We start from the raw sequence: 15,398 nt of genomic DNA, 5'->3' as shown, positions 1-15,398 counted from the left end.
CGAGGGCGGTTCCTCTTCCTTTTTTCCCTTGTTCTTAATTCAAATTCCGTCTAATAAATCATACTTTAATAAAACAACCATCTTAACAGGAATTTTTGCACTGAACTTGTTAAAAAAAAGCCACATGTTTAAACATAATTACAGTCAAACTCAGATAAAATATCTTCTAAGAAGAAGCATAATTTGAGTTACTATAATAAGTTGAAACTAGCACTCCACTTTTGTTTTTAAAGAAAAAAACCACTGCACATAGTAGAAAATATTAAAATATCAAAAAAATTTGATCCCATAAAAGAAAAAAGTACATGCAGCATGATATAGTTATGTTTATTATAGCTCTAATAATAATATCTGCAATTTTTGTGAAAGGATAGCATTTTCGAACTAATGAGTCGCAAAAAAATAATGTTCTTTTATTATATATTAACAACGAATATGTCAACGTCCAATGAAGTAGAATTGTTTTGTGAAATTATTGCTGCAGATGACTATGTCGTTCGACAAATGATGATGGACACAAACGTAAATTTTGCACCCGAAACCACTCTTGTTCTTTGAGATCAATGCATGGCAATGAGAGGGACAAGTCATCCAAATTTTTCCACTTTGAGATCTTGTGAACAAATTTTGTCGCTAGAGGTGTTTCGTGTGAACGTACGATGCACACCGACCCCCAACCCACGGGGCAGCAGAAAGGGAAGGTCGGGCTCGGGTAAAGATCCAGATCTTTGTATTACCTTTACCGGGTTCAGATCCAACTAAGTCCGGAATCTCTGTAACCTGTTCTTATCAATGTAAACAGGGTGCGCTTGGAAGCAAAGGCGTCATTTTATCTTAATCAGTGCCTTTATGTTGGTTAAAGCAAGACAAACACAGCTATTCCTTTTTTTTTTTGCCAAATTCCTCCAAAATGAGTGCCTGTTGTATGAAGCTCAAGAATGAGCAGCAGTTTCCCCTCCGTGTAGAGCTGCTACATCGGCCGATTGAACCAGCCTTGACGCTTCGAACTAGGCTTGCTTTTGTGACTCATAAAAGAAATCAAACGAAGCGAACCAGCCTCGAGCCGACCGTTTCCATGTGAAAGATATTGTTTCAGAACTAGAACCAATACAATTTTGTACCTGACCTTACTTACTAAGTCTAGTTCGACCTTTTTACAGTAGAAATTGAAGTGAACCTGTTTGCCTGCAAAACGAAGTACTTCATCAAGTCGCTTACATCAATTCTAAAATATGAGCAAACGTAGCCGATTATGTGATGTAAGCACACTTACCCAACTCAGTTACAAGTTTGAACACTAGGTATGAACCTGACTTGAAGGCTTCAAGTTGAAGCCAGGTAAACGCTTGTTTCCCAGCTTGTGAATGATCTGGCAACTGCTGCAAGCACGTAAAGTTTTGATAGATTGACATTTATTGTGCAGCTGGATGACGCTTGAATAAATAAAAAATATGGGGCCTCGATAGATTTCTTTGCATTTGAATATAGAGGCACGCTTGGTTATACCCATCTAAGAAGCATTTTCCTTCAATGTGAAAGAAATCGATTCTCAAGAGACGAATGACAAGCAATCGCAAGCACGCAATATAGTTTTCATGTTTGGATTAGAGAACGAACAACGCAGAACTTATTCCAAATTTTTGAGGGAAAAAAGAATCAGTGGATCAAACCCCGTGTAAACTCTCTCTCTCTCTCTCTCTCTCTCTCGCTCACACACACACACACAGGCTGTTTGCTAATTGTGTGGTGCATTTTCAGATTTACACAAGACTCATCTTATTAACAGTGAAGTTTCACTATATGAAGTTTATTGCTGCCACTATGGAGGCTGCACATCTCTCAAAAATGCTAAAAATTGTTGTTGCTAGAAGTTACAGGTACAATTGTGGTTAAGCGGATGGCCTTCATGTGAGAAAAGTGACTAATCTTGAACAACTGGACCAGAATATCTTCCAGATCGAATGTAAAAGTCATCTGGTGCAGCAATCTCCTCAAGCCACGCATAGTTTTCTTCGCTTTCATCTAATTCAAGGCCACTTCCTGCAGTAGCTAGTCCGGTGAGCTCCATTGCAAATATAGGAACACGTTCAAACAAGAAGATATGGTGATTACTGGAAAGTTGATGCTCTGGCGGAAAGTCGGGAAGCTAAGAGGTACCCAAGTTAAGATGGTTTTCATTTAGCTTCCCAATATGGGTCCATGGGCATAAAACTCGCAATCAGAAATTGTGAAAGTAGAACAACCCAAACTGAGTTGTCCAGCATTTCAAGCGCATGGTACTCATGATTTCAGAAAATAAGATCTAGAGAATATGATGAGCATCATATGAACAGAGCTAGAATAACATGCCATTCATCTAAACATCTCTCAATCTAACAATAGATAGAAGATTAAAAGATTTTAACTCATGTTCACATACCAAAACTTGAGTATGGATGATCATGGTAATAAGTGCACCTCCGACCAGCTGACTCAGCATAAGGGGGTGCAAGAACATCGAGTACTGCACATGAAGCAACTGCTGTAAAGCAGTGTAAATTACCTCCACTTGTGGGGAATAAAACAGCTGTCTCACAAGGCGCTGTGAGAACAGTGTCCACCTTCAACTTTGCCAGTCTAACTGCAGCAAGATACAGTTGTTAAGCAGGACAGAAGATGCAAGGAATGCTGTACAAGAGTAGAAATACTAGGTGAATAAGTTTAACCACTGAGAGAATACTTGGTTGATGGATTGATCCTACGAATGGACTAGAAAGAATAAAACCATATGTGACAAAAAAAAGACATTCATACTTTGCAGTCTACATACATCAAGAAAGCCACCAAGACCATGTGGGAAAGAGAAAATAGTTACACCTTCACAGATAACTATATGTGTATCTTATTCCTAAGAGACTGCTGAAACCTTTCTGAGCCTACAGTTATCATAATGAAAAAAGAGTATTTGTAATCCTTATCAGCATGAAAACTCCAACTAGTGCCAGATTGGTAATCACAAGTGCAAAGCACAAAATCTTCTTATTTGAATAAAGACAATAAAAAGGATAAAAAATAAGCAAAAAATATATCATATAGGAAGTAGATGCTTTAGTGTGAGTATGTTTGCATGTTTGCGCATGTTCATTAGTTATATGACTATGTCATTTGTGATAGCATCAGTTAACCATCCGTCGGCCATGAACTTTGCATCAGATAGATCACATAAGCGAACTGGCCTATTGCATGTCATGCCTGGATGGAGGAGGATGATAAATGGGTCAATCTGGATATCTGCGAACTACATTTCAGGTGAATTAGCCATTTCAGAAAATCCAAAGGGATCACTATTATTTTCTAGGAACCCTTAATAATCAGGGCAGCATGTTTGCAAGGGTTGCCTTTTCTGTAGCACACCAGATAAAACAAGGTTAGTGGATCACTTTGAGTGTCAGCAGTCCTCTGGATGCACGCAGGTTCAACCCAGTCATAAGCCTTCACATGCATTGAACCATAAAGGATTTTGCTCAGCACAGTCATCCCTGGATGATCATGGAGAGGTATAACTGACGAAGTTGGCAGACAAAAAATTCCTATCTGCAAAATACATACCACATTGGCTAGAATTATCACTTGAAATGGAAATGTTCTTCCAAATAAACAATGCATATCAGTTTCACATACAATAAAAGCTAGATGCTTTTAATTCATCGTTCACGCTTCACACATTTGGGACAGTAATAACAGATACTACTAGCTCCATATACATCTCTATAATTGTCGAGAGAAGATATGACAGGAAACCCATCTAAAAAGCTGAACAAAATATAAAAGGAACATACTCAATAAAATGACACCAGATGTAGATAGTTACATATACATATTGTACTTCCATGAATAAAAAGTTCAAGAGGATTGACATACAAAAAGAATGTCCAGCACTAGGAGACTCTCATGGTAGGATCATTGCTATGTGAAATATCATTTTAGGGGGTGTTTCTGTGTTTTCATACGGATAGATACACCCAACATGTAAATTGGTATTTGGTAGCCCAATCGGTTCTTCAATTTTCTTCATTATATTATAATTTATGCATAGGTAGAAGCTTTTTGCAGGGTCACATCACCAGAGTTTCCAATGTCAATCAGTTTGGTTGGATTTGATTTTTGACAATCTGTCCTTCTGAGCAAAGTAGGGTGGAAATATTACTCAATATCTTCTTGCCTCCTTTCTAATAGTCCTATTTAGAAAACGACTGCTCAGTGCTCTTTGTCAAGTTCTCTCCACATAACATCAAAAAGTTGAGCTTTCTGACCATGAGAGATTACCAACAAAAAAGCTATCAAAGCGATTATGTCCCTTATCCATCAAATGCAGCCTTAAGCTTTTGGGTTCATGATAATTGTGGACTTGAAAAATATTATGCCACAAACATAGGTAAACGCAACTGCTTCATCCATTGATGTATAAATGAATGATATAACCAGAGTTTTTCTCCACATATAATGTTTAGTGAATAATAAAATCACATTAGAACATAAAAGTTGCTTAAAGTAAAAGTGATATTCTTGACTCTTTTCCATATTAGTGCACAAACTGCTTGTCCAATGGGAGGATTGGTTATGCAATTTTTTAAATGCATCTACTCTTTAGTTTCAAATAAGATATAGCTAAACAAGTTACACCTGGTCCCAGATTTTTTTTCTGGTAGGGCTTCAAATACATGCAATCATCAATTATTAGAGTAGGCATTGCTGTCATTGGTGTCTCTTTTAAATATGCATGTAGAAGTGGTGCTTTTCTCTAGCATTCGACATAAAATCTGCATGATACACCAATTTTTTTTATATCATTTGTTATTATTTTTAGAAAAGCAAAATTCTATGCTTCATATCAACAATAGGGACCATAAGATAAAATCAATCTGCCAGAACTAGCAATCTGGATATGAATAAGACTACAAGCCGAGATACATACTGTGAAGTTGTTGCATTCATGTATGTGCAGGTATGTAATAGGTTGTGCCCAACGGGCCATTCTGGGAGAATATTGGTTTCTTAAAACATGATTCCCAGAAAAGAAGCCATGCCCACGCTCATCGTCAGAAAGATCTTCTTTGAGCCCAACATCTGTTGGAGTAATTGTATCTGCATAACATAAAACGCAAACATTACATATTGCATGCTAAAAGCGAACCAATTTAATAAGATAATAGCATGCAATGGATGGCAAATATACTCTTCCATTGTCATCTTCTAGCAATAGCATCCTTTACACATGTATGCGCAAAGCATGATATCAGGAAAACAAAGTTCTATTGATCTTTTGACAAGTTCCATGTCTCCAATATTATTGATCTATTGAGATCTTTACAATTGAAATCGGATATAAATTTTAGTTTATGTGGCAAGATGAAAGCAGGTACAGTGCTAAAATAGAATTCCTAGTGGGACAAGACAGCCCCAAAGCTGAAGTTCTTTCACTTTAATGTAAACTGTAGAACTCAACAAGAGGAGAAACATTTACCAGGGAAGAAAAAATGCCATTGCTATATCCCAACTTCATCATGCAACTTGATATATGTAGAGTTAGACTCTGGATTGTTGAGATAAATTCCTATGTTATATATACATGAATATGTATTCAAAAACCAACTACATGCTGAGTATATTGCTTCAAAACAACTTGAAGGTGAAAACCTTGAATGGTTAACATACGTTAGAATGCCTCACCAAATTCTCCAATAATATATCATGATAATACATCTTTTAAAACAATTCTTTGCTCACTGATTCCCAATAGCACAAGTCCGAAAAGGGTTCAGAGTCTCAGACAGTATGAATTAAAAACATAGCCTGTAATTCTCAAGTATTTCTTCTGAAAATTGAGACCTTTAACCCATTACTTTTAGTCATAGGGGTCATACCAACAATTACAAGAACCACAGTGATGCCTCTCAAACCTTTGATTCCTCTCTTGTGAGATGTGACCAAAAAAATATATGCCAATAGGCAATAGTATACCAAGAAATACTTGCATGTACATGCGAAGTACAAAAATATTAACACAAAGCGAATTTCTAAGTAGCCATTAATATTTGCTTGACATTCAACTTTATGTTAGCAAAAGGATGGATAGAATTTTTTGCTTTTTCCTTTTCGGGAGCGGAAGGTTGACTGAACTAGATCAAGAGAAAAAATACACATTGCTGATCATACATATATTGTCAGCCCTAAAATTAGCATGAAGCCATGGGATACCCCCTGCTGTTCATGAAAGTACACCAAACGTTGGACTTCTTACAAGGAACACCCATTATGGATTCAGAACCAGTGCTGCAAATGGTTCTTGGGTTTTATCAAGGAGTTTTTTCTCGGGTTAATTTGTTTGTTTGAAAATGACGGAGATTCAACAAGATTAAAAACATAGAAGAAATTTAAAAAAAACAATAATGAAATATGAGTTTTTCACTAACTTTCTTACAAACAGGTTGATAAATATGAAAAGTAGCCATAAAAAAATCAAAGAAACTTTAGAAATTATAATATAACATAAACAATGTTTTTTGAAATTTTTGTGAGAATATCAATATAATATCGTGATATGGTTGGGTTTTTTTTTTGCAACATTTTCAAAATATTGCAAGTTTCACCTTTTTCTTTGTTTTCCCTTATTTTCCATTTTTAGCTCATTACTTTGTACAACAAAAAACAATTTATGTGACAATGTTTCAAATTCGTTAGGTTTCACCTTCATTAACTTGGTGGTTTTACAAGATGTTGCTATTGGATGAGAAGAATCCCAGGGCATGAAATCATCTCAGATTATATGACTATATTCAACAATTTACAACTTCACAAGTACTGTGCCTGACATGTTAATCAAAGTCGGTTCCAATTTCAGGGCTACCTAGGTAAAAAGAGATGTAGTTTTGAAATCCAGGATCACCAGCACATGTTTTCTAGATGCATGTTGGTGCAAGTATTTCAAAACAAGCTAACTGCAGTCTCATCTGATTCTGTTGTGTGCCCTTAATTTGCTGAGGTAGAAGCAGGTGCGTCTTAGCTCCAGCTTCGCTATGATCTTAAATGCATGTCCCACTTAGATTTATTAACGTTCTTATGCCTAAAGATAGTTGGCTCACTCAATGGCATTTTTCTTTTATGTCAAATAACAAAATACAAAATTGAGCCCAGATGCATTATAATTTATATGATAAAGGAGATAGCAGAAGTGATTTACGTGTGGGAAAAAGGAACAGCAAAACAATTCATAGAAGGACCAGATAAGATTCAAGAGAACAATCTTGAACCAAATTCAATTACCAGTCATGACTTTATTGCTCGATGAAGCGAATTCCAGACACACAAATGTTGAAAAACAGATCTTGAAATTCTATGTGCAACTGAAAAATAAGTCCGCTTTATGCGTTAATAAATGGGAAGGAATCAGCTTATAGCATGCGGATTTCGTCATCAACACCTCAGAGCAATGAATGAATCAAAACAGCAGAGAGAGACGACATTAAGTTTGCATCACAGTGTTGGCAGAAGAAATCTGTGAGAAAACAATAGCCATTAAAGAAGAAGCAAGCAGTTTCTGTCCTCAAGACCTTAAACTTCTTGAAGCGTCATCCGTAACCAATATATCAATAACAAGAAAAGAGATCTAGCACCATTATTGCATCATGGTGCTGCAAAAACAAGAATAACTTTCTGTTTGGAATACAAAGAGGCAGCTTTTTCATTATCAGAGTCCATAAATGGTGAGAGCGTACCCAGAAGGGAACGTAACTTCTGGATGGCCCCCGGAGACCCATGAGTGGTGGTGGGAGTGAAAGTCTTCTTGCAGAAGTCATAGAGCGTCTGTATTGCTGAGGAGCCCCTGTTCCCCATCATATCTCTCTCCCTCTCTCTGTTCCTGTGTGTCTGCCGTGTGCCTGCGCCAGCTCCCGCAAGAGCCCGCGTGAGTATGAGCCGATTCCTGTGCAGATTCTTCTTTTTCTTTTCCCCTGGACCACCCTCTTAAAATCGAAGATTTTCAGTGGCAAATCGCATAAAATACTGCTTCAGGAAATCATTTGAAAACTTGATCCTTGTTTTAAGTTTTAACAATGCTAAAAGAAATAGTGAACTTCGCTACTCTGACTCTCAGTCTTCGTTTCTGGTTTCCCGAACAAAAAAGGGTGCTTTTGTTTTTCTTTTCCGTTGCTAAGACAACAACAGATGGTAAAAAATAAAACACTCCAAGCAACGTGATCGTAGAGCTGAGGTTTAATTTGAAGGCCTTCAATTTTACTGGTAAAAGCAACTAGCCAGACGACTGATAAAGGGTCATTTTTACTTTTGTTCATGTGTCAAAATTAAATTATATTTGAAAAAAATAAAAACTTTTGGAAAAATATAAAAATCATTTTCCAGCGACCCATGGGCCAAAAAAGAAAAGAAAAGGCATGGGGCACAGATGTGGCCTAAAATGTCGAGCAACCTCTGCTGCACCATTTTCTTCAGCCATGTAATTTATATATATATATATATATATATATATGACTGGCTACCTTTATAGTCGGATATTTTTTTATTTTATACTAAAAACCATATATTCCATTACCAAAATCCGTAGCCAAGCAACTAGTCATTGCAACGATTTTTAGCACTGCAAAATAAAAAAAATAACCATCATATCATATGATTTTATGTGTACGTGTATATATAAGTAAAAGCAGTTTTAAAATGAAACTATAATTTCAATTTTCAAGTACATTTTTTAGTACATAATAGACGGAGTCACGGAAGTCATAGCTCGGGCCACCTGATAGTGCTATGATGTCTTGATGATGACCAAGGCTTTAAAAAGTCTATTCTATCAATCAAAGCTGTTATAGATGGATTTGAAGAGCTAGCCGGAATGAAAGTAATTAAGGAGAAATGTTGGATCAAACGATTGAAGGGAATGTCTCTTCCAAGACAACAGATAAAAAACAACCGAACAATTTTTTTTCCCAAATATTGATGACATTCCGCAAATGCAAATGTTTCATCACTTTTCATATGGAGAGAAGATTTTTTTTTTCCCCCGAGGCTTTTCTCGTTGAACATGATAATTTGAAACGCAATCAGTGCTTGCTTGAGCTTCCACCGGACCACCCTTTAGTGCAAATCCTTTTTTGGGGGCAACAACTTGAGAAATAGTTGAAAACTCATTTCTTTTCATTTGAGAACTAATTTATTTTCATTTGGAGGACTGCTTTATCGTAACAGGCATGTTTCCTGTGAAATGACGCACATCAAAGGAGAGACTGTTAGGCTGGTAAAAGCCCTTTTGTCTATTATGGGCATTACTTATCTTTGATGCAGAAAGTTTATATATAACGCTCTACTTGATGGATGTACCACTCCTCACCAAGGAAGAAACCCCAAACCTCATGAGGATAGAAAGAGGGGCTTCAACCTTTTCAAAGTCTCTGCTCCCCTCCACCACAACAGGAGCTTTCATCAAATGGGGTGCAAATGAGTTGCATATAATCAACTAAACTCTGGGAACCTCTTAATATCCCATGCATCTGCATTCCCAACTATGTATCATTACTGAAAAAAACCTCAAAAGCCCATGCATTTCCACTCCCAAGCATCTACAACTACTGGAAAAACTCTTCCCCTTCTTTGAAACTTGCTTCCCCAGATTCCATCCTTTCTCTATGCCCCTTGCCTACTCATTTTTTTTACAAAAATTGATGGGTTTACATTTCGGTGGAATAGTTACGCACTCACTTTAGGTTTTGATTTCTTTCATCAACTACTTATATCATATAAGAAATAAATAAATTAAACGAAGCATATCCAAACTCAAGTGTGTTTTTTGTCATGCCACCACAATTAAGCGCGCGTTTATCAAAAGTTTTTCTGCTGGTGGAAGTTTTACCCAGAAACGACACTACTTTACAGAAATCGCACGCTCAAGGCAGAGTCTTATACATGCCACCCAAAGGGTGCGAACGCGTCAGGTATATACAGACCTAGTCCGTGCGCCAAAAAAAAGACTAAACCCAACATCCTACCTGAAGTTGGCAAATTAAAACCTTCCTCCTGGCCGGACGGCTTTCAAGAAAATGTCGGACACAAGAGGAGGGAACAGAATCAAAAGGATAACCAAATTAATAAGATATACATCGATTGGTGGCCTCTTTGTACCTCATCTTTTCCTCACGTGGCGCGGTATTTTATGCTGTTTTGGGGCCACCATTGGAAAGGATAGGACAAGAAACCAAATTGGGGTGGCCCCAGGACAATAAGAGTAAGGATTTACGAGGCCCACAGGGATTGCTGCAGTGAGCAGGCCATGACAGTCAGCCGGACTGTTGCGGCTCAATTCTGCTGATTCCTCATCATCATGTACCTGCGTGGGCCAAAACAGGATACCCCTTTTGGAATTGTATGACCTGCAGGCTCATGCCTGGCCTTATTCATAGGCTCAGTGTCTCGCCACAACCCCACCCCCCCCAACAAAAAAAAAAAGAAGTTCCTTTTTTGAAGTATCCCTTGCTATTTCTTTGCCATTCACAGCAGAAGGCAAAGGTTCCGCCAATTCCTTTCAACACATCTAAAAGCAGGTACAAGATTTGGTGATTTCAGCCGAGAAAACCAATGATGTACAAGTGGTTATATCAGTAACTATATGCAGACAGGATAAGGTTGATGATGATGTCTCTCGTAAGCAAAAAACAACAGATCAGCACATACAACCAGGAATACGTGGCTAAAGAATTGAAATTTATGCATCTTTCTGTTATATGAGTACCTTTCTCCGATTTCAGCAACTGAAGGCATCCACCGAAGCAAGGCACTCTTTTCCTTTTTCAATATTGTTACCGTGCAATTAGACAAGGAACCGTTTTGATGGGATCCTATAATAATGAAGAATCCTCACCAACAGTTTGCTGTGGTGAAAGCAAGAAGAGTGAAATAACACGTAGGAGCACTCAGAGTCGCTGCATCATACACCTAGCCATGATGGTGGACGCCTGATAGCAGCTAGTCCATGGAGCTGGGTTCTGAAGTTGAACAACTCAAACTACAGGGTCCAAAGTGGATATACTCGCAAGAATTTGGCTAGCAGCACCTGACGGCTGATGATGAATCTCGAACTACCATGATCCTGTTGAGGGTTTATGTTTCATACTCGGAGAACAATTTTGAAATGGGTATTTGCATTTAGATGCTTCGTCTGGAATAAAGGTACAGGAGAAATTGTTACGACCACAATCAAACCATTAATCAATCTAATAAGCATCCCAATGACAAAAGGAAAAGACATAAACCATGAATTCTTGTGCATGTGAAAGAAAACACTTACGTCATGATAATGATGAACCATCCAGATGATCTATTTGCCAAGCTGCCATCACAAAGCTTTCTCCAACCATCCAGGTAATACTAAAGAGAACCTCATTCCAAGTCTACTGATGAAGACGGCATAGAGCATGTGCAACAGGAAAACAAAGAATCCACAGTTGAGCAGGAGCTGTCAAAGGCAGGTAAACAAGTTTCAATTTAACAGTCTATCTAGGTGTACTCCAGGAACGACCAACAATAGACATTTAGACTTGAGGCTGACACAGGTGCTACATTTAGTTGGCAGTAGACTCATCTAACTACAGCCGAGTAGCTTCAGTTTGTGCTACAACCTACGGATAGGTGTAGTGCCTGAAGTATGTGAAGTCCAAACCAGCAATCTAATTTTCTAAACAAGAAGACAAAAGGAGTAGGATATTTTACAAACCAAAGTCCCAAATATGGTATATATTGTCTTCATTGACGGGATAACATTGACACCCAGAGCAGCAAGCATATATGACAAGGAAGCATGAAGATTTATGGCAATCTGCACAAGATGAAGTGAACAGGTTACACTGACAATTCACTGAATCAGGTTTTGCAAGGAGATTCACTAAAGTAACATCAAATATTCATCAAAGTTGGCAGTATGAGGATCAAGATACTGAAATGGCAAACACACTAAAACCAAGTTCTTGTTATCACAATGGCTATTAGATATTCACCAGTGAAAGAATGTTTTCTCTCAACAAGAATGATGATAGCAGAACATAGCCCAATGCACCTGTTGCTCGAACCTGCATTATCAGCAAACATGCCTCAGTTAACTCTTGCCAAGCAAAACATCAAGACATAGATGGAATAGAAGAAAAGGCATTACCAATGTGCATAAGGTTATTGAAAGCATCCAATTAGCACCCAACCTACAGAAGAAATAGAAGGTAACCATTTGTAACAGCCAAACCAAAAAATAAAGCAATGAACCACTATGACAGAGAAAAAAGGTTATAAACAGTAAAACAATGACAGCTTGTGTGAACAAATTCAGCCATCAGTGTGTTGCTGCCACATGTACAAAACTGGGCACTACCTAGAAGTGAACCAGAGCAGCAGCAGTGCATCAGGATGGACTGTTACATGTTATATGGAACAGCAATTAATGACATTATCTCAAATAATCTTGATTGATAATGCAAAACAATGTCAGACTGTGAGTATGAGTCATGAGCATCACAAGATCGAAGGAAGGGAGAAAAAAAAAAAGAGACATCGTAAAATGAAAGCATGCTACTGGATTAACCAACCTGGGCCCAACTATCCATTTCTGTTCATGTGTGCTCTAGTTCTACAAGACAAACAACCTTTTACTGTAGCAACTCACCCCCAAACTGAAGTGAGAGATTGAATAGGTGGATTTGTACCCACCTTATAACTAACTAGCTTCAGTTCGCCACCCAAACTAGGCTACGAACCAAGACAGAAGGTAATATAAGACATAGGCATCTATAGCCATCCAACTTCCCCAAAGTCTTATGCATCAACTATCTTGCATGTCACTCTCAGACTTGGGATGTTGCATTTACAATCTAACAAATCCAGAAACAAATGCATCACAAGACAACTTTCCTACCTCCACAAGGAACCCATGGCCAGGCCGAGAATTCCATGCATGAGCTGCAATAAGCATGAAAAGCAATCACGATCATCATATATTCAAATGGTTCAATTCAACTGATATTTCTCATCCAGCAAAACATATAGCCAACAAATGAATAACAAATATACACGTACACAGAGATAATATGCATATATGCATGTATGTTTTTATGTATGTAGTATATGTCTCCGTATACACATATAAAGAGCAAAAAAATCCTTTAGCCACAGGAAAACTAAAATTAAACACCTAAGACTTCTAGCAGCAGTTCACTGCCGCTGCTAAGTCTTTTTTTCTTTTTCCATGTTCTGCAGGACTCAACATCAAGGTCCGGTCCGCAGTTATACCCATATATTTCGTACCATATTCACAAAAAGTATGGTGTCATGTTGATACAAATTTGCATGGTAAGAGTCCAAGCGACTAGAGTAATATACTTACAAGATAGGTGCACGCCTTTAATGGACCTGATAAAGTGAGCAACAGCATAGCAGTAGCAACCTGTATATAAAACAAGGCCTAATCAATATTGCCATGATAGCTCACAATAATGTAGATTGGGCAGCTTAGCAGTTAGCAGTTATACTTGTGAAAAGGAATAAACATGGAATGGTGGGGATGTGTTTTACATTAAGAAGTAAGAAACAAATGTTAAATGATCATACCATAGTCTTTCTACCTGCAGCGAGGCCCCATCTCATGGATGATATTACTATCGGCAATGAGAAGAAACAACCAAAGTAGTTCTGCAAATAATAACATGCGTTTCTCGCACTGAATAAGAAAGATAAAACAGAAAAATAATAAACAAGTAATAAGGATTCACCGAGCAACCAGAAAGGTAGACAATCATTTTGTGCATCGTATCGTCTTCATTAAATTTGATCATTCAAACTTCTGGTTATATTTATTGTCATGTTATACAATGTTTAATATATTTGTGCTACGGTTTTATTGTTTTAGGGAAAGAGAAGAAAAAAAAAAAAGGAAACCTGCAGCGCCAGTATTAGACTACGCCACAAACCGAATGTCTTTCGGCGTTAAGCATTAGAAAGATCGCATACTAATTATCTTCTATTCTATCTGGATGGACTGCAAAACAATAAAGAAAAACGAATGCCCCATTTTCATATTTTGAAATGTATTGCACTATAACGTTATAATTATGTTATTAATCGTCCAGCAACGATAACAAAATCTGATTTACAGCATTCGTTTCTTGCACTGATTATGGGTAATCAATTATATGCTCTGACTCAAGCTCAGTAACTCCGAAACAATTAATAAATAGCACCAGAAAAATGAAGAAACCAACCTCGATGGCAAGCGAATTGCTCAGGTAATACACCAAACCAGTGACGGCTGCAAACATCGCGCATTCGACGAGCCTAAGTGTGCTTCGGTACACGTCACCGTCGAGGGATATCTCCACATTGTCAGTCTCACCTCCTCCCGAATTTTCGTCCAAAGATACGGTGGACTCGCTCTGAGCTGCCTTAGGGCTTCTGATCTTCCATTCATGGAAGTAAGAATACGGAACAGGTAGACGGAAGCCGTTGTGGATACGACGAACTGCGCAGCGTTCGACTGCTATTCCTGACTGAAAACAAAGGAAAGTAGACCTCCGACGGGAGGAATGGATAGAAAGATAGGAGATTCTATGCAGATAGAATCGCTCGTTGGGGTGAAGACACACAGAAGTCATGACGATTAAAGGAAACAGTGATTTTGGTCATCGGAGGGGAGGAGGAAGAAGAGGGAAATTTTCGAACGATCAGAGCACCTTTTGTATGGGGTATGTGGATGACGAAGAGAAGATGTAAGGACGAGAGAAAGCGAGAAGGCTTGATTCGGTTGAATTGCAGATCCATGTCCAATAACTTGTCTAATGACCAAGGTTTCTTTTATGCCATACTTATAATCTTCATTTTTGTATGAATAATATGTCTGATTTAAGGAATGAGAGGGTTTAATTTGACATTCATAGATCTTAGATCTTACGGATCTTAAGTAAATACATGTTTGATGAGAAGGAAAACCAGGAAAATATAAACGATTTTCATTGCCATTGTTGTTGTGGTGGACTATGAGGAGGATCAAATTAAAGTTTTTAAAATAGTTTTCAAATTTTTTATATATAACAAGTTAAGTTTTCTAAAATTTACAATAAAATTTAAGAAAAATATTTTTTTGAAGTGGGACTAAGGTCCATGAGGCCCTATCTTGACTCCACCCTAGTTATTGTCCTTGTTCATGCCCCTTGACCCTAGTCATTATAAGAGTTGAGCTATAAAATTTATATTCAATAAATGTTTCAAAATTTTAACATGGGCCAAAATCTATTTTTTCACATCTTTTACACATGTCAAACCTTTTTTTTTAAATATATGTAAAATTTTAAATTTCTGAATACCTAAGGTGGGGAGGGGCC

The 15,398-nt window shown here is 37.6% G+C and overlaps 2 protein-coding genes across 2 annotated transcripts; both read right to left on the bottom strand.

Annotated features, from left to right (window-relative positions):
• Nucleotides 1-1,759: 1,759 nt before the first annotated feature.
• Nucleotides 1,760-8,120, bottom strand: LOC116249682 (plant cysteine oxidase 3). Its single transcript, XM_031622877.2, has 5 exons — nucleotides 7,755-8,120; nucleotides 4,955-5,124; nucleotides 3,420-3,573; nucleotides 2,420-2,620; nucleotides 1,760-2,040 (listed from the first exon to the last, which is right to left on the bottom strand). The coding sequence occupies exons 1-5, from the start codon at nucleotides 7,873-7,875 to the stop codon at nucleotides 1,922-1,924; spliced, it is 765 nt and encodes a 254-aa protein (XP_031478737.1). The 5' UTR covers nucleotides 7,876-8,120; the 3' UTR covers nucleotides 1,760-1,921.
• Nucleotides 8,121-10,621: 2,501 nt separating this feature from the next.
• On the bottom strand, nucleotides 10,622-14,816 carry LOC116249802 (uncharacterized). The gene is made up of 9 exons (XM_031623074.2): nucleotides 14,283-14,816; nucleotides 13,633-13,713; nucleotides 13,409-13,468; nucleotides 12,941-12,984; nucleotides 12,191-12,233; nucleotides 12,036-12,107; nucleotides 11,756-11,857; nucleotides 11,330-11,497; nucleotides 10,622-11,200 (listed from the first exon to the last, which is right to left on the bottom strand). The coding sequence occupies exons 1-8, from the start codon at nucleotides 14,670-14,672 to the stop codon at nucleotides 11,378-11,380; spliced, it is 912 nt and encodes a 303-aa protein (XP_031478934.1). The 5' UTR covers nucleotides 14,673-14,816; the 3' UTR covers nucleotides 10,622-11,200; nucleotides 11,330-11,377.
• Between the last annotated feature and the right edge of the window lie 582 nt (nucleotides 14,817-15,398).

This window comes from Nymphaea colorata, chromosome 3 (genome assembly GCF_008831285.2).
Source record: "Nymphaea colorata isolate Beijing-Zhang1983 chromosome 3, ASM883128v2, whole genome shotgun sequence".
NCBI lineage: Eukaryota > Viridiplantae > Streptophyta > Magnoliopsida > Nymphaeales > Nymphaeaceae > Nymphaea > Nymphaea colorata.
Note: the sequence above shows the minus strand (reverse complement) of the source record. Positions and strands in the feature narration are given on the sequence as shown.